Source organism: Neovison vison, chromosome 7 (genome assembly GCF_020171115.1).
Source record: "Neovison vison isolate M4711 chromosome 7, ASM_NN_V1, whole genome shotgun sequence".
Lineage (NCBI taxonomy): Eukaryota > Metazoa > Chordata > Mammalia > Carnivora > Mustelidae > Neogale > Neogale vison.
Window position 1 is genome coordinate 167,418,761 of NC_058097.1, and position 18,302 is coordinate 167,437,062.

Consider the following 18,302-nt stretch of genomic DNA (forward strand, 5'->3'; position numbering starts at 1 on the left):
CATGGGTCTAGTCGGCCTCTGTCGATGCCGCTGCAGCGTGGCCCCAGCCCGCGGCTCGGCTCCTCCCAGCCTCCCTTTCGGATGGTTCTTTCAGGTGGTGTACTTCACGGCCACGTTCCCGTATGTCGTGCTCGTGATCCTCCTCATCCGCGGGGTCACCCTGCCCGGAGCTGGCGCTGGGATCTGGTACTTCATCACGCCGAAGTGGGAGAAACTCACAGATGCCACGGTGGGCTTATGCTTTCATTTACAAACCCCACTCTGGGACTGCTGGACGAGGGGGGACAGACTTCCTCCTGAAGCGTAGCTCACTGCTCGCTTGTCCAAGGTCCTGATAGCCTAGAGCCCTGGGGTGCTCTTGAGCCCTTCATTGAGAAGTGGGCAGCAGGGGGTGTTCTGACCCCTTGGAGTGGTCGTCCTCCGTCGTGGTCCTCCCTCCGGGGCTGCCGTGCAGTCGGGAATGAAGAACGCCGTCCCCTTATTCATAGCATCGGGCCCCTCACACCACACCTCTGGTACTCATTACCACGTGTTGGGAATGGACTTCTGCGGGGTGGACAATGGCAGCACGAACCATGACAGTTATCCCTGAAAGGGCGCGGACACATTTGCAGACTTGTGACACACGGACACGGGGCGAGCACACGCTTGTCCTTCCTCTTTGCCTATCTGTGCAGGCAAAAATCCCCAGCCCCCAAACCTCCCAAGGAGGGGCTTCTTTAATAAGTGAATTTTCTCACCTTAAAGAGAGACTCACTTTTATAGAGTACATTGAGAACACATAGCCATAGCTCGGATGGGTTTGACTCCGCCTAGCAGAAAACCCCCAGATGATGACTGCGAATGAGAGTTTACCTCCCTCCTATGCGCTGAAGTGGCCCCGGGGCACATAGTGAGGTACTCCACATAGTGAAGGCTCCGCAGTGTCCCAGGCTCCCGTCTTCCCATTCTCAATCACTCTATTCTCTAATGGCTGCTGAACTCCTGCCATCATAGCAGCATTTCAGGTAGCACAAAGGGGTGAGGAAAGGAATGGAAATAGGTGCCCTCCCTTTCTTTAAAGAAGGAGAACCCTAGAAGTTCCTCATTACACTTAATTTTCACATCATTGGTCAGAAACAAAATCATGGGATTATCCCCTCCTAGCTGCACTTGCCCTTGATGCTGGGAGGCAGTCCTTGGGCCGGATGGACGGCTGCCTCTAAGAAAAACCATGGCTTTGTTACTAAGGAGTATGGGAGGATGGATGTTGGGGTAGGCACAGACTCACCAGCACACAGCACTCACTTGAACTTTCACTTGTAAAAATGGTGGGAGGTCTGTTCTGCAAATCATGTAAGTCTCCGGTGCTAACTCCTGAGCGGCCTTCTGGAGTTTTATGAGGACAGTGCTGAGAAATCACCGAGAGAACCAGGAAGCATTGTCGGCCAAGTTCAAGGAGGATGTGGCTGTAAGATCCCCTGGGCTTCGGCACAGGTGGTTTTGCTAGGGGGAGGAGCTGTAGGACTTCACATTTGTAATAGCGGGGGACATCTGTGAGAATGTCAGCTTAAACAGATCTTTATCTTGTATCCACGACTGCATTCGGCTGTTGCATCTGTCTTTGGAGAGTGTATGCAGCAGAAGAAAGGGCTCTCCCCTTCTGCTCAGCTTTATCCATGGCAGGACATAGAAGCATGAAATGTGTGTGTAGTTTGAGTTCCTCTCCTTTGCTTACAGTCTTCCAGGTAATTTCCTGCCTTTTTGGCTTCCAGCACAAATGATGCATGTTGGTGCCAATGTCCTCTCTCTCCTGACTACCTCTCCGCCAGGGAGGGGACGTGACACTGGGCAGGAGAGACTCCCCTCCCCTGGGCCAGCCTCCTCCTGACCTTGGATCTTCTCCCCTTTGGCCTCCCAGGTCTGGAAGGATGCTGCCACTCAGATCTTCTTCTCTTTGTCTGCCGCGTGGGGAGGCCTGATCACTCTCTCTTCCTACAACAAATTCCACAACAACTGCTACAGGTATGTGGGGCTGCTGGAGGGCCGAGCAGCTGGTGAGTGGGATGAGAGTGGGGACAGACCAGGGACTGAGTCGCAGACTCCTAAGGCCACAACCTCACACTTAGCCTGAAGCAGAGCCAGAGGGCTGCCTCTGCCAGAGCGGAAACCACCCGCAAAGGCCTCTCTGTTGGCTTCCGGTGGCCCAGACCCCAACCTGCAGGGCTGTGTCCCACACATGGCTCCGGGGCTGTTTATGGGATGGAGCTGAGGCTCTCCAGAGGTTGCCCTGCTGCCCGCTCTGTCCTGGAACGGTCATTTGTGAGCTACAGAGATGATCAGGTGGTAGTCCCGGATGGAGTGTGGTCACTGTCACTTGACAAATGTTTTTCCAGAGGCCCCTATAAGGAAGGCAGCAAGGTACAGTGAAAGAAAACTCTGCTGATGCATATGTTAAATAATGGAAACATCAGCAGGTGTGGCGGGGTCCCTTACACGATGCATGTGTGCATCAAATCATCAGGCTGTACGCTTGAACTATACCGTTTGTATCCATTGTCCTACTTCAGTAAAGCTGAAGAAACAATGCGGAACCTGGGTCCCCACCCAGATCTGTTAATGAGAGTATCTGGAGGTGGGGTGGGTCCAGGGGTCTACACATGCAGACGGGATCCTCGGGAGATCCTGAGACGTGCTGAGAGTGAGAACCTTTGGATGGTGTGATATTAGACCAGGGGCTTTGCAACCCCAAAGGCCTCCACCTGGGAGAGCCTGGACAGCTCCTGGAGGAGGTGACATCTGAAAGTTAAACGCATCCAGCAAGCAATAGAAAATAAGTCCGTTCTCCTGGAGAGCTGATTTAAAATAGGAAGGGAGGGGAGGAGGGAGGGAGGAAGGTAGGGAGGGAGGGAGGGAGAGAAGGGAGGAAAGGAAGGAAGGAAGGGAAGGGAGGAGGGAGGGAGGAAGGAAGGGAGGGAAAGAAAGAAATAGAGAAAGGGAGGGAGGAAGGGTAAAATGAAAGGAGAAGGAGTGCCCAGAGTCAGATGGACTTGGATTTGGGTTATAACTTCACCATTTACTAAAACATGAGACGAGGGCAAGATACTGCCCTTCTCAGAGCCTCTTTCCTCTCGTCTGTAAAATGCAGAAGGTAGTATCTCGTGGAGAGGTGAGAGCTGATGTATGCAAAGTTAGCACAGTGGTATTTCACACCTAGTAGGTACTCAATAATACATGGTAGCTGCCATTCTTATTATTATTATCATTTTCTAATAATGTATGAGCTATTTTGTGAACCAAGAGGAACAGGTTAAGTGCAGCTGTGACCTGAGCCAGCTGGGATGGCTCCAGACAGGTGAGATCCCTGCGGGGCCACGTTCCAGCGGGTGCAGGGGCTGCGGGAGGACACGGTACATGGCGGGAACAGCCAGCAGGGGGCGTGCGTGCGAACGTGATGGAGGTGTGGGTGGGAGCAGGTTCAGGCACTGGAGCAGAAGGAGTCCTGGGATCGAGTCCCGCATCGGGCTCTCTGCTCAGCAGGGAGCCTGCTTCCTCCTCTCTCTCTGCCTGCCTCTCTGCCTACTTGTGATCTCTCTCTGTCAAATAAATAAATAAAATCTTAAAAAAAAAAAAAAAAAAAAAGAAGGAGTGAACGAGGCTGGAAGGAACCCGGCCCGAGCTCGGCTGAGGCCAGGCTGGAGAGAGCCTGTGTATAAGCTTGCGAGGGCTGTGGAACAAATACCACAGCGCGTGTGTTCTGAACAGCAGACATTCCTTTCGTCACAGTTCTGGAGACTGGAAGTCCCAGATTGCGGGTTTGGCGGGGTTGATTTCTTCGGAGGCCTCTCTCTGGCTCGTCGGGCCAGCTCCTCCCCGCGTCCTCACGTGCTCTTCCCTCTGTGTGTGTATCTGTGTCCTCCTCTCCTCCTTTTGCAAGGGCACTGGTCACCCTGGAGGCCATCCCACCCCGATGATGTCCTTCTAGCTTAATTCCCTGTGTAAACACCTTGTCTCCAAACACAGTCACCTTCTGAGGAACTGGGGGTTAGAACCTCAACACAGAATGCTGGGGCACACAATTCAGCCCGTAACAGCTAGAATGCCAGCTAAGGTGTGTGAACCTCGCAGGTCACAGCTGCTTATTAATGTGTGACCCCAGAACCCGTCTGAATGCAGTCCAAGGGGGTCGCATTGCTTTGCATTTGGGTAGAAAGGAGGCTCTGTGGTGTGGCAGAAGGAACACGGGGCTGGACAGGGAGTCTGGATTCAAATTCTGACCCACCATGAATGAGCCCATTCCCTGCTCCTGTAAACTAAGGGGTCAGACAAGGTGGGTTGTTCACCAAGCAGTGGCTCTGGGCCAGGCTCTGCGCACAGCAACCCGTGAGAAAGGTGGGGTCAGTTCCACCATTTAAAATCACGTGGAAAGCAGTGACTTGCTCCAGGTCCTCCCACCAACGGCGGGGAGGATCAGGGTTTGAATCCTCTCTGAGGCTCCATCTGGCTTGACCTCTCTTTCCAGTCTAGGGCGGCCGGCCAGCCGGCTGGGAAACCGCAGCCCTATTGCCAGTAGAGGGCGCCAGGGTGAAGGCAGAGGGCTGGTCTCCCCTGCCTCACCCCTGGGGTTCTGGGTGCTCCAAAGCCAGGCTGTCCTCAAACCCTGGTGGCCGTTCAGGTCCCACTGCCTTCTCTTCTCTCGTATATGACTCCTGTCCTGGAGTCCTTGAAAGGCTCCATCCCCTCTGTCTCTGCTCTGATGGGCCGTCCTGCCTCTGCCCCTTGGAGGACAGGAGCCCGGGCTCTAGAGTGCCTGGGGCTTGAGCTCGGACCAAGAGGCCCAGGAGCAGGGCAGCTGGAGAAATGTTTTTGAGCCTTTTGGTGCTTAGAAAATTGACCCCGGGAGGTGTTTGATGAGGACCGTGAAACCGTGTAGAAGCAAACATGAACTCACCAACGTGTGCATAAGAACACCCGGGCATGCGTTTCTGTGTCCTTCCCCTTGTCCCTTCCGACTCACAAAGCACAGCTAATGGCACACTCTCGTCTCCTCCCCCTCAGGGACACTCTCATTGTAACCTGCACCAACAGTGCCACGAGCATCTTTGCCGGCTTCGTCATCTTCTCGGTGATCGGCTTCATGGCCAACGAACGCAAGGTCAACATTGAGAACGTGGCGGACCAAGGTAAGGTCGCCTCCTGAGCTCCTGACCTATGCTCTCGTGGGAAGCTGGCCTTCTGGAATAGAAGGGACAGTGGGACAGCCCGGGGTCCCTTTGTTGGGAGACTCCAGGCGGGGCTAGAGCTGACCGGTGGCTCACCAAAGGGGTTGCTGTAAAAGTCACATTCCTGCTTCCCTCTCCTCTCTTCTGTCTTCCGTTTCTTCTTTTAAGTCAGCTCCACCCCAAGTAAGTAAGCTCTACACCTGTTGCACCTGTTAAGGGCAGGTTGGGCCCTAAACTTCAGGCGACCTAGTGCCCCTGGAGCTGGTGTGGGCCCCGCCCCCTGCAGGCTGCTGTCCTTGCAGAGCAGCCTGGACAAACCCAGTTCAATGCTGGGCAGGAGCACTGACTTCCGAGCAACCTTTTCCTGACAAAGCGCTTTCGGCCTAATGATTAGCTCAAACGTGCTCTCAGGACCTTCTGCTTAGTTAGAAAGTAGAATGTTTACTTTCTACCCAAATGATCGCTATATCAGTGGCTGGCAGTTGTATGGAACTTTCGAGTTTGTAGGGAGCTTTCCTTTTTCTCTCACTTGGTCTGTATTTCTCGCACAGCCTTTTGTAGGAGGTGCTGGATAGTTTTATTTGACTCTTTCTTATTTCCACCCAGCCTTACTGCATGAGGGCTGGGGTGTTTACTAGGTTTCTGTGATGAACAGATTTCACTGTGGCCGTCGCCTGTTATTATGATCATGCTCTAATCAGATATTTATGGGACGCCTCAGTGTCAGGACCGGGCGAGGGACATGTGGGGACGTGGCCATCCACAGTGCATCCCTGTGGGCAGCTTCTCCATGCCGTTGCCTTTGTTGGAGGAACTCACTGCCGTTCTCAGATGACGGCTCGGATGCCAGCCTGGGAGGGAGCAAAGCCCTGGAAATGTCACCTTCTTGGTGGGCTGCCGGCTCTCGGCTGGTCCCCCAGGGGTAATTAATTATGGCTTCAGCAGCGCTGCCAGGGGGGTGCGCAGCGGGCCTCAAAGAGTTAAGAACTGGCACCTTGCAGGGGGGTAATTACCTCTCCCTGGAAAGAGTGTTAAACCCCGAGGGATGTTGGTTCTGCAGCACTGCATTTAACTGGCGTTTTAAGAGAGTGTCACCCCCCCCACAACTCCTGGGGGGGGTGGCTTGGGGGTGAGAGGAGGAGAGAAGGCCTTGTCTTCGTGGGGGCCTTGCCATCCCAGCTGCCCTCATTTCCTCCCGGCAGAGTTGCTGGAGCAGGAAGGTCCTGCCCCACTTTCCAGCAGACCTGAGGTGTTTGTCCCTTTTGCGACATTACAGCCAAGCTCCCTGGGAATCAGTGGCCGTGTTGTCGGGGTGAGGAGTCCTGAGATGTGGGGTCACGTTAGTTCACTCTTCTGAGCTCCTTCCTGCCCCAGGAAAGAGATTTGGGGACACATGTCACTAAAAGCCGAACAGGATTTTGTTTTCTCTTTGCAAAGAAAGACTAAGACAATTGCCCGTGTTTCTTTCTGAGATGGCCCCTCTCCAGATTTTATTCACTTTCTCTGATTTAAGCGGGGAGGAGAACACTTCCTACAGGTTCTAACACTTTGTGTTAGTGTGTGGCGGTTTCTCATTGTCCCCAGCACAGGGACAGGGGAGGGGACACTGGCTCATGAGGCCTCCTGTCAGACCTTGTGGGGCAGCTGTCCCTGTTCATCTGGGTGGACACACATTCTTAGACATGACTTACAAGATGTCTGATTTTCTCAGGGATGATGGAGGCTCTACAGAATCTGGGACGGGGGTATGGGGTGGGCCTGTGGTCCACGCCAGCCCCACTCCCTCCTCGCTGGGCAACACAGGCACGCAGACCATCAGTACCTGTTTGTTGACCCCATGTCAGTAACTGTGTTTTGGTCTTTAGTCAAACAGGTTCTCTTCTTAGGGGAGGCATTTTTGTCAATGTCCTTTTTCCAAATTTCAGTCGGTTTGGGGGGGACACAGGTAGGATTGGTGATGACACCAGGTTGTCCTCTGCTTCTGCGATGAGCGTAGGAAAGGGGGCATGTCCAGAAAAATACCTTCCTGGGAAGTCAAACTTTTTTTTTAAGGATTTTATGTATTTATTTGTCAAATGTATACCAGCAGGGGCTAGGGCAGGCAGAGGGAGACGCAGACCCCCCCACTAAGCAGGGAGCCCTACACGGGACTCAGTCCCTGGACCCTGGGGTCCTGACCTGAGCCCAAGGTACTTGCTTTCTCAACTAAGCCACCCAGCTCTCCCTGGGAAGTCAACCTTTAGGGTCACTTGCCAACTACCTTCCTTACTGCCTGGGGAGCTGAGACTCACAGTCCAAATCCACCCGGAACCCGTACCGGCAGCAAACATGCTCTTTCTCCCTCAGAAAAACTGGGTTAGACACTGGGTTAGACCGCAGTGCGTGAACACAAATGTGCGTACTGGATTCAGAGTTTCCAGGTCCGAGTCCCTAACCATTCAGAGACACTGCTGATGAGGAGGGACCCTCTCAAACAAGGGCTGCCCGTCCCCTCCACTGTGTCTCTCACATGGAGGCCAGCCCTTCCTTCCAAGAGCACAGCAGTCGGGCAGTGTCTTCCCCGAGAACTCCTCCCTTTGTCACGGGCTCCACAGCAGAGAGCCCTCCCCCAGTGGGCGGGGACGGTGAGGTCCCCCGCTGACCAGATCTCTGGTTCTGTCTTGAGTGCTTCTCTGGGAGACAGGACGCCAGAGACCTCCCGTCCAAGCCGCTGACATGCAGAACCTCTCTCATCCCCTCTCAGGAGAAGAGTACGAATGATCTCGGTTTCCTGAGTTCTTACCAGGTCTAGGCATTGCTTGAAGCCCTTTATTTGTATCCATATATTTACATCTCATAGAAGCAAATGTACTGATGTTCATCCAGAGAGAACCAGCAGCACCTCAGGTCTCTTGGCTGGGAAGAGGCGGCGCTGGTTTTGTAGTCCCAGGAGGAGGGGGAGCTCTCAGGAACCTGCCTATCAGCCCTGGGCTATACTTACACTGCTTCCCAGTGGGAGAGGAGACGAATAGGGCTCACCCATATAGGACATCCCGGCCTCATCTAGGGAAAGCTCTGCTGGGTCTCAGCCAATCCCTTTTTCCAGTAAAACATAACAAAAGACCAAAGTGAGTTATACAAACTAATATAAAAATGTATTTTAAGGGCGCCTGGGTGGCTCAGTAGGTTGAGCCGCTGCCTTTGGCTGGGGTCATGGTCTCGGGGTCCTGGGATCGAGTCCCGCGTCGGGCTCTTTGCTCAGCGGGGAGACTGCTTCCCTCTACCTCTCTCTCTGCCTGCCTCTCTGTCTACTTGTGATCTCTCTCTGTCAAATAAATAAATAAAATCTTTTAAAAAAACGTATTTTAATAATCCACTCCCCGGCCGTCTTAGATAAACTGACTTTGCTGGAAACGATGCCTTCACCTGCGTGCTCTAGGGAGGCAGATGTAATTGAAGAAGACTGGGTGTTTTGAAATCATTTCCTGCCTCCTCAAAAAAGCAGGAAAACCCAAAGGGCCAAATCCTGTTAAAGCAATCAGCGAGGTGCTCCGGTAGTGGCCATTTCAGGACCTTCTTACCACTTTATGGCCCCAGGTGTCACCAGAGCCCCAAACTGGCTTCCTCAGTGTTCTGCGTTTGAGAGCTGTTTTGAACTGTACTTTAATACAGACATTAACGGTTCACACAGCGGGCCCTCAGAGCCCGGCAGTACGGTCAGGTCGGATAAGCGCATAAAGTGGGGCTGTCTTAGGCATTCAAGGCTTTTTATTTTAAATACCCCAAGGCCCTCGGCAGCATTAAGAACTAACAACCTGATAAATTCCAGTTTAAAAAAGTGCTGCTGGGGCACCTGGGTGTCTCAGTCGTTAAGCATCTGCCTTTGGCTCAGGTCATGATCCCAGGGTCCTGGGATTGAGCCCTGCACCGGGCTCCTACGATCGAGCCCCCAATCAGGTTCCCTGCTCAGCAGGAAGCCTGCTTCTTCCTCTCCCACCCCCCTTCTTCTGTTCCCTCTCTCCCTATGTCTCTGTCAAAAAATAAGCAAAATCTTAAAAAAAAAAAAAAAAAAGTGCTGCTATGCTCGAGTTATAAAAATCTAGGTGCTGTGATAATCTGGTTTCCAGGCATGCGCTGGCTGTGGATTAGCCCGGTATTCACTTGTCTCTGCCCCTTATCATTTAGTTTTCTGCTTACAAGGAAATGCTAACTGCTGTGTCTTTGGCCATGGTGGGTCCCAGTGATCTCCCAGTGAGTCTGTGAGGCAGGTAGGAAGGGCTGGCAGGCTCGGCGAGGCCGGAGAAATGGCCCCTTAGACATCCTCCGCCAAGACTGCTTGTGGGATTTGTGGAAGACCCTGAAGCTCGTGTCCAGGTTCATTGTCTGCTCCTAATAAAAGTGAATATTCTGTGAGTGCTCCAGATGTGCGAGGCACTGGTCTCATGCTCTGCCTGTGCTCTCTTATTTGTTCCCCATAAACACCCTATGGGGGGGGGCTATTACTCTTCCCATTTTGTAGATGGGCAAAATTGAGCCTTACAGAAATGAAATGACTCGTCTAGGGTTGCATAGCCGGTAAGTCATGGAGTCTGAATTTGGACCCGGATCTGTCTGCCCATGAGAGCCCAGATACTCTTCACCCTCATGCTGTGTCTCTCAGCCCCCTCTCCCTAACTGGTTACCGGTGGATTGATGTAGCCCCATCTTTACCAAGCCTTTCTAGGGCACGATAATAAGAGCGATGGATGGATTCATGATTTATGCAGAAAGCTTCTCCAAGAGAAGCAAATAGGGAGGGAATGATGTCATTCTGGACACGGTCTAGCCTGTAGAGCTGGATTCCTTAACCTCAGCACTCTTGACCTTTGGGCTGGATAATTCTTTGTTGTGGGGACTGTCCTGTGCATTTCATCCCTGGCCTCTGCCCATTTGATGTCAATAATCCCCCCCCACCCCAGTAGTGAGAGTAAAAAATGTCTCCAGGTATTGCTTAATGTCCCCTGGGTGGGGGTGGGGGGCTGTACTTGCCATTGGATGAGAATCACTGTTCTATAGCGTGGTTCTTAGATGCTCCCCAACTCATCAACACAAAGATGGGGCTTGCATGAGACACAGCCTGGCTTTGGACTCAGTCTGCTTTGGTACTATTTTTAGCCTCCTCTCAGAGTTCCCCAAGGTGTGGACCTGATGCCCCTGGTCCTTCGCTTCAGGGAACTTGAGGTCTAATTGGGAAAATGAAAGGAGATGAGGGAAAATAACCAGCAGAATTAGCATATGATATGTCTATGGAGAGGCCCCTGTGGGCTTCCAGGAAGAGGGGGCCTGGAGCTGAGCCTCTTTGCAATCATCTCTCTTGTTTCTTTCAGGGCCAGGCATTGCATTTGTGGTTTACCCAGAAGCCTTAACTAGGCTGCCCCTCTCTCCATTCTGGGCCATCATCTTTTTCCTGATGCTCCTCACTCTTGGACTTGACACTATGGTAAGCCCCTCCCCCTTTGACACCTACCTGAGGCTCCGCCTGAAGACCCCTCTTTCCTGGATCCTGCATCCAGCCTGTGGCAGGGGTGGGCTTGGTGGTCCTCACATCTTTCCCCGGGTGATATAGGATGGTGAGGTCCCTGTCTGGGGCTCAGCGTGGCTCTGTATTTGTGGGTGACTCATGGGACAGTGCAAAGCAGCCATCGTCCCTCCCTCCCTCCTTTCTGCATGCAGGTTTTAGCCCGTGTCCTTCCTTTCTTGGTGTTATTTTGCCAATGCAAATTCTGTGGGGCTGGATCAGGGAGAATAACACGAAGTCGATTTTAGGGAGATTGCCGTGGGGCTGAGACTGCCACAAATCTTACTGACAGGTACTCAGAGAGTTTAGTGGTTGGGTGCAAAAAGGGTTTTTTCCTCAAGCAGAAGATCAAATTGGAGGTAAACTGGAGGAAAGGAATTTACATCTCATGAATACAAAGTGAAGCTTCAAAGTCCGTGATGGATGAGTGTGTGCAGTCTCTAGGGGCTGGAAAGGCAGCTTCCCAAGCTCACATCCTGTTGGAGTCCCCCTTGCTGGCCTTGTGGGTTGGACTCCAACAAAGCCCTTTAGACCCATCAGGGGAATGGAGTCCTAAGAACCGAACCTCATACTCGTACCGCTTTCCCTGGTGGGAAACACAAAGGATTGTGGGAAGCTTTGGGGTTGGGTGGCTTGTCTGAGCTGCTCCTTTCCTGGCGCCATTCCAGTTTGCCACCATCGAGACCATCGTGACCTCCATCTCGGACGAGTTCCCCAAGTACCTGCGCACACACAAGCCGGTCTTCACTCTGGGTTGCTGTATCTGTTTCTTCATCATGGGCTTTCCGATGATCACTCAGGTAAGCAGCCTGCTGGCCGCAGGCTTGGGGACAGGGCATGCGGGGACCCCATGGCTGATCTATCCTTTTGTCCTTAGCTCTCGGGCTCAGAGCAGTAGCCAGTCACTGCCATATCTGTGTAGACAGCACCAAGTCATTAGGGATTCTGCCTGCAGATGGAAACATGTCCCCTTGGCTGCCACTGTTACTTGTAGCATCTTCGTAATTGAGATGTAGGCTTCTCGAGCCAACAAGGCAGGTGTGTCCTACTTTAGGAAGATAGAATACATGGAAATCCAAATTTACTGGCCAGAGAAGTTCCCAGTTGGTTACTCACATTATACCTGGGAGGCTAACTGTGACGGGATTCCTTCCAGTCCTGAGTATCTTGGTGAACGGAGTGTTAGCCCCACTCAGCTTACATGTTCCATTTGCTCTCTCTGTGGCCCTGAGCCAGTCACTGACTTTCGACCTTAGTTTTTTCACCTGTGAAATGACGAATGGGAATAAGAGGGTCTCGAAGCCTCCTCTGTTGTAGAGAAACGGAAAGGGCGAGGTATAGATGCGGGGGGATGTGTGAGGAATGCCCAATGACACCTAAAGGTCAAATGAAGGTCAGTCAAATGCAGATTTATGGGTAGAAATGACGATCTGTTGCTTAAGGCAAAAATGAAGCCATCTGCCTGCCCTTACCTGTTCATCTTCAGATGTTAACCTTTGTTTATTAAGAGTAAGACGTTAGATCACTTTTTGTGCTTGTTCTGTTGGTTGGCTGAGTCTCTCGAGGGCCTGCTTTGCTCGCATGGCAAGGCCTCCAGCCTGCGTTCTGGACCAGGCTTAGGTTCCTACTGTGGAGGGGAGGGGAGATCCTTCGGCTCCTTGCTTACCCCTGACTCTTTCCTGCATGGAAGGATTGGCTGTTCCCGGTGGGCAGAGCCTGGATCCAGGCCCACTGATGTGGTTCCTCTTTCCTACCAGGGCGGAATTTACATGTTTCAGCTTGTGGACACATACGCGGCATCCTATGCCCTCGTCATCATCGCCATTTTTGAGCTAGTGGGGATCTCCTATGTGTACGGTAAGGGGACCGCCGCACCGGTACCCGGGGATTGCTGAGTGACATAAGGCATCCACGGCGAGTAGGTTTTCCAGATTTACTAAGGTAATGAAAGTGTTTAATTCCAGCAATTTAGGAGACATAAGGGACCTGTACCTTTATTTCCAAATTTGCTTCTGAACCATGATCTGAATGTATCTGAGGAGCAAAAGGTGGCTGAAGGTGAGACCCAGAAACCCCTTTGTTTCAGAAGCTCCTAGGAACAGTTAAGATCTGGGGATGGAGCCAGATGAGGGAGGAGGAGGCCTGCTTTGCAGGTGTGAAATTATTTCCTGGTCTTGCTAGTGGCAGTCCCCGCCCTGTGTAGCTTGAATGAGTGAAGAGTAGCTTCGAGGCTGGTCCCCAGATACTGTAATGTGAAAAGGGACCAGCAAACTCACAGATCCTTAGGAAACTTTATTAACGTCATGGAAGTCTGTGATGCAAAAAGCACCAGCTTCTCCTGGAAATAAACTTCCAGTTTCCTTCCAGTTTAGTCTGTCCTCTTATTACCATAGCAACCTGCATCCTGTAACTAGTGGGACAATTATCAAGAACAAAAGGAAAGCAAGTCAGCAAGTGGCATCTTTGCCCTTTGTGTAGAGATGCTTGTGCTTGGTGGGGTCTCACCGGGTGATCTCCTCGACTCCCCTGTGTGTACTGCCAGTCACATAAGCATGCCCTACTAAGTACAAGGCATTAACGACTTCTTTGTGCCTGGAAGTCTCAGAAGCATCCCCAGGCTAAGGCCTTCCTTGGATAGTTAGGGTCTTCATGGCAAACCCTAGGAAGGTGAAAAGTGCCAGGTTGGACTATCTCTTTGTATTGTAAAACCCCAAAGAGATCACAGCAGGCTGTAAGTTAAGAAGAAATGTAGGATATCCCTTGGCTATCCATAAGGGACAAATGTGCAGAGAAGAGGGGCCAGGCCAGAGGGCTCTGTGGAGCTCCCCCTTTAAAGGTGGGGATGCAGTGAAGTCCACTGGACTGCCGGGTATCCTTGGTGGGAACATCTTGCTTTTAATATCAGGTTTCTTTGGGAAACTTAGCCCCTCATGGGGTCACCAGATGGTCCATTGGCAAAGTCATGACGGCACTCCGTTTGCAACACCGGTCCAAGTGCAGCTAGCTGTCTTGACCTCCTCTGCTTGCTCTCCGTGTCCTCACTGATAATTGCCACAAAAGGCCCACCCGCACAATTCCCTTCTATAGAACAGGGCTGCCCAGTGTGGATTACAAGCATCATTACAATAGAAACATTACAAATTTGTTTTGTTTTTAGAAGTGAAATTGCACCCCTGCCCCTTATAAATCTGATAGTAGAGTTCTTGGTTCTGAAGGAAAAAGAAAATCCTGAGTGCTTTAGTCCCTGGGACCATCCAAGGAAACTGCCTGGGCTCTCAGAGAGCAGGGGTCTGGACAGCCTCCAGAGCCAGGCCAGCTCTGTGCTGAGCTCAGGATGAGCATAGGAAGTGGGTGAGAACCTCTGATTTGGACCTGGATAGAATTTTTAGAAGTGAATCTTAGAAGACGTATTTGAAATAAACTAACATAATTGCTGGAGGGGAAAGGAAGAACCTGCACATGTATATAATTTGTACTCCAAAGGGAGGTTCCTTCTCTACTGAGAGGATGAGGCCTAAACTATGCAGTCAGGGTCAGGCCATTGAACACGGGCTTGTGAAGAATGAAACGTTCCTGCCTGCTTCTCCTTGAGGGTGCAGGGTCCCCCAGCAGCACTTGCTAGGGCTCAGTAAGCATCAGGAATGACAGGCTTCAGTCCATTAATAACACACACAGGTAAATGTCAGTAAATGAACAGGTATTTATTAGGCACTTACTGTATGCCCTTTGTACTCCTAGGAAAGTGGGGAGGTACATTCAGGCACCTTACTGGCTAGCTACTAGGACGAGCAAAGCCACGGCGCACTTACCATTGAGAGGAAGGTCAGGACTCTGCTGTGCATGCCTGGTTAGGGCACTCTTGCTGCCCAGAGATACAGGTGGCCCAGAGTGGCCAGGAAACCCTCAAGAAGGGAGCCTCTCAGAGATAAAAATCATATAAAAGAGAATAAAGCCTGAGACATAGTGAGTGTTGAGTTTGTCACTAACCAAGGTGAGGAAAATCTGAGCCAACACATAGGGTTTTGGCTCTGAGGGATAGGACCTTTATGTTAATGATAAATGAATAATGTGAGGGACACACAGGACTGGAGACCTAATTTGTGGGACCTAGCACAAAGTGAAAGTGCAGAGTCCCTCACTGAAAATGCACTCAGAATTTCAAGATGGCAACAAAAGCCCATTCCTTTGGGGACAGCACCCTTCTGGGCGTAGGGCTCTGTAGAAGCGCATAGTTCACATGCCCCAAGGATGGCCATGGCCCCACGGGAGGGGGAGCGGCCCCCAAGGGTGTGGTTTATAGAGAAAGAAGCCACGAAACTGCATAGGTGACTGTGATTGGCTGGTTGAAGCCAGTGTTTGATTTCTCGGTTCGGGGTTGGTGGTGGTTGTGAGGAGCTCATTGTGGGCTCATTCTGAGCCTCAGATCTCTTTGTTGAATCTACAGAAGTAGCCATGAGCTTACCATTTATTTTTTCCTTCTGTTTTTCTGTCAATTCGGTGAGGAGCAATTGCTCAGGTCCGTTTGGGAGCCTATCTTACCCCTCTGGGCTCACGGTCGCGCAAAGGGAAGTTGCCATGTGCAGCTTCCACAAACAATTCTTTTATCAAGAGTTGGGCCTTGGGGCGCCGGGGTGGCTCAGTCATTAGGTGTCTGCCTTCGGCTCGGGTCATGATTCCAGGGTCCTGGGATCAAGCCCCATATTGGGAAGCCTCAGCGGGAAGCCTGCTTCTCCTTCTCCCGCTCCCCCTGCTTGTGTTCCCTCTCTCGCTGTGTCTCTCTCTGTCAAATAAATAAATTAAAAAAAAAAAAAAAGAGTTGGGCCTTGACGATAAAAGGGATTTGTGTCCGTGGAAAGGACAGAGCAGGCAGAGGGAAGCACAGAAACGAAGGTCTCAGAGGAAGGCAGCCAGTGACTTAGTAAAGGACTCAGGTGGGGGTTTGGGTGAGTCAGGCCATGGGGGTGGTGGTCTGGGGGGTGGGCCTGTGGCTGGGCAGGAGTTGGAGCTGGTAGAGGACGGAGGAAGGGCTGGAGAGCCTGGCTCAGGAATGCGCGGGAGGCAGGAGAATGCCTGGTGGCTCCCCCTGGTGTCCTTGAGCTGTATGTGCAGGGCCCTCCCACGGGTCAGCAGAACCGGCAGAACAGTCATGGGACCTGGAGCCCGCTGGAGGCACAGGCCTGCTGTCCCGAGCCCCCGTGAGAGGCTCTGAGAGGGAGATGACCTTCCTGACAGATGATATTCCTGACAGGGCCAGATGAGCTGGCCCTGGGACCCAAGCCTCCCCACCTCAGTCCCAGCACTGCTTCTTGGCAGCAAACTCTGCCTCTTGCTGGAACCTAGTACCCGTTGTCCACCCCTACCTACAGCTCTGGGTCTAGCTCGTTGGCCCCTCTGCAGAAGCTTAAACCCCTTTCCCGCCATCCCCCTCCTCAAATAGGAGGCCCATCTGTATGTCTTCTTAGGGTCTAACCCTGAGCCCCAACAAATGAGTTTCCCAGTCAAGCTACATGCTATTTTGGGATGGTCTACTGGGGAGGAATAAAACAGGATTGAAAATGATAACAGAAACTTCTAGAATCTTTTCTTTGTTTGTTTGTTTGAACAACTGAGGCCTGCCCTCAGTGTCTTGTCTGCATTTTTCAGGGCCTCAGCTTTGACTTTTTTTCCTTTGAGTCTCTTTCCTTACTTGTCCTCAGAGAGTAGTGTCCAGAGACCCCTCGCAGGAAGGCATTTGATAACACTAAAGAACACGCACCAATAACAGATCCACAGATAGTCAGCTCAGCGGCTCAAGGCACATAGTTCTTGCCTGTGGTGAATGCAGAGAAGCAACTTGGACCCTGTTTGTGTCACGGATTGAGCTCCCCAGTCTCCCCAGTAAACGGGCAAAAGCTCAGAAAAGAGATTCCCTTTCCGAAGGCCGCACAGGGAATGAGAGGTGGAGCCGGGGATCGGCTCTTCGATCCGAACTCCCTACCCGGCGTTCTTCGTGGCGCTCACATCTGTGGTTGCCCTGATCAGGGTTTCTTTAAGGTAGACCAGAAAGCTGGATCTGGAGTGGATGTTAGAGCAGCTGCCTCTGGTGAACCTCCCAACACTGTTCCCGGTGCAGGCCGTTTGTTCTACAGCCGGCCTCGGGCTTGGCTGTCCCCTGTCACGGCTGTGGTCAGCATCCTGCTGATTCCACAATCAGGAGAGGCCACTGACGTGCCGGGTCTGTGCTGGGCACGGGGTCGAAGCGCACGGCAGGAACTAAGGGCTGCGGAAGGTCTCAGCACCCGTTGTTTGGGTGATGGCGGCTAGCGCGGACTTTGGAGGTAAACTTTAACACTGCTCCCAGTACTGTGAACACAGGCATAACGGAGCGTACCGTGGAGTGAATTTTTACCTGCAGGTAACCAGCCTCCAGATCAAGATACAGAATATCATCAGGCCCTTTTTTCTTTTTTAAATTTATTTATTTTTTTATTTAAGAGGCTGAGATGAACTCTTCTGTTCCTTAGAGGAACACCGGTCTCGGCTTTCTACCCCAGCGAGAGATTGCTTTTTCATGTCCCATTATTCTTCCCAACTGCGTGCAGCCTCAGTGTCCGAGGGAGCAAGGCTAGAGGGAAAGTCTGGGCGGAGGCAGGGACAGGGGCACCGGCCAGGGGAAGGCAGCTGGTGCAGGTGGTGTCCAGAGAGAGGATGGCATAGGGTAAGAGACAGCAACTCAGGGCTGGGAGGGGAGCCCCCAGACACGGAATCCCCCTGCTCCTCATGGCGCTAAGGGCAGAGGACCCAGGAACCCCAGGGCGCTGGGAGAGCTCGGGAACAGGAGGCGCAAGGGGCCCACATCTCAGGCAAGAAGGTCTCGGGGTGTGTAGAGGGTTATGCTCTGTAGGAAGAGGTGCCATGGAGTGGGTGCTTTCCTTGAGGGGTGTCTCTGCCCCTTTTGACCTGTAGTATACCCCACTTTTCACATGGATGACCCAAGGATGAAGGAATAGGGAGATTCAAGCCAAGGCAGCTGGGTCCCTGGTCAGAGCTGCTGACTGTGACGGAGCTTGAACCCAGGGACCTTTCCCGACCTGTCAGTCCAGTAACCACTCCCATTGAGGAAAGCCTTGCGTCTGCTGAGCTCAGGAAACAATGCGAGAAGCTGCCCCATTCCTGAACCTTCCTCAGCGGCTCCTGCTTCCAAAGAGTGACTTAAGGTTCTTGGTGAACTGAGAGCATGTGGGGTTGGTGGTTACGCGTGGCCGTGAGAGGTTACTGTCCTCCGCTTGGTACCAGGACAGCAATGCTTCGAGTCCCAGTGAAGTGGGCAGTGGCCACTTGGAGTTTACTTTGGTGTTTGCCTGTCGTTATCATCTCACACAGAGTGAAGATACATCGGCTCATGGAAGAGTAGCCTCGGGAGGGTGGGGACAAAAACCGACGTGCGTGGACTCTCGATCTGAATCCCCAGGCTTTCATCGTCCACCGTGCTTACTGACCACAAACATAATTGGTGTTGCCAGAGTGCTTGCTAAGCACACAAGGCCGTCTCCTCAAACAGCCACGCTGGTGACTGTGCTGGGCTG

At 52.3% G+C, this 18,302-nt stretch overlaps 1 protein-coding gene across 1 annotated transcript in view; it reads left to right on the forward strand.

The window, feature by feature from the left end:
- SLC6A5 (solute carrier family 6 member 5) overlaps nucleotides 1-18,302 on the forward strand; it is a 51,195-nt gene that overhangs the window by 25,662 nt on the left and 7,231 nt on the right. The window contains exons 8-13 of the mRNA XM_044260256.1: nucleotides 95-229; nucleotides 1,901-2,004; nucleotides 5,038-5,162; nucleotides 10,547-10,659; nucleotides 11,406-11,537; nucleotides 12,495-12,594. Coding sequence (XP_044116191.1) covers nucleotides 95-229; nucleotides 1,901-2,004; nucleotides 5,038-5,162; nucleotides 10,547-10,659; nucleotides 11,406-11,537; nucleotides 12,495-12,594 — 709 coding nt within the window. The remainder of the gene's footprint in view (nucleotides 1-94; nucleotides 230-1,900; nucleotides 2,005-5,037; nucleotides 5,163-10,546; nucleotides 10,660-11,405; nucleotides 11,538-12,494; nucleotides 12,595-18,302) is intronic.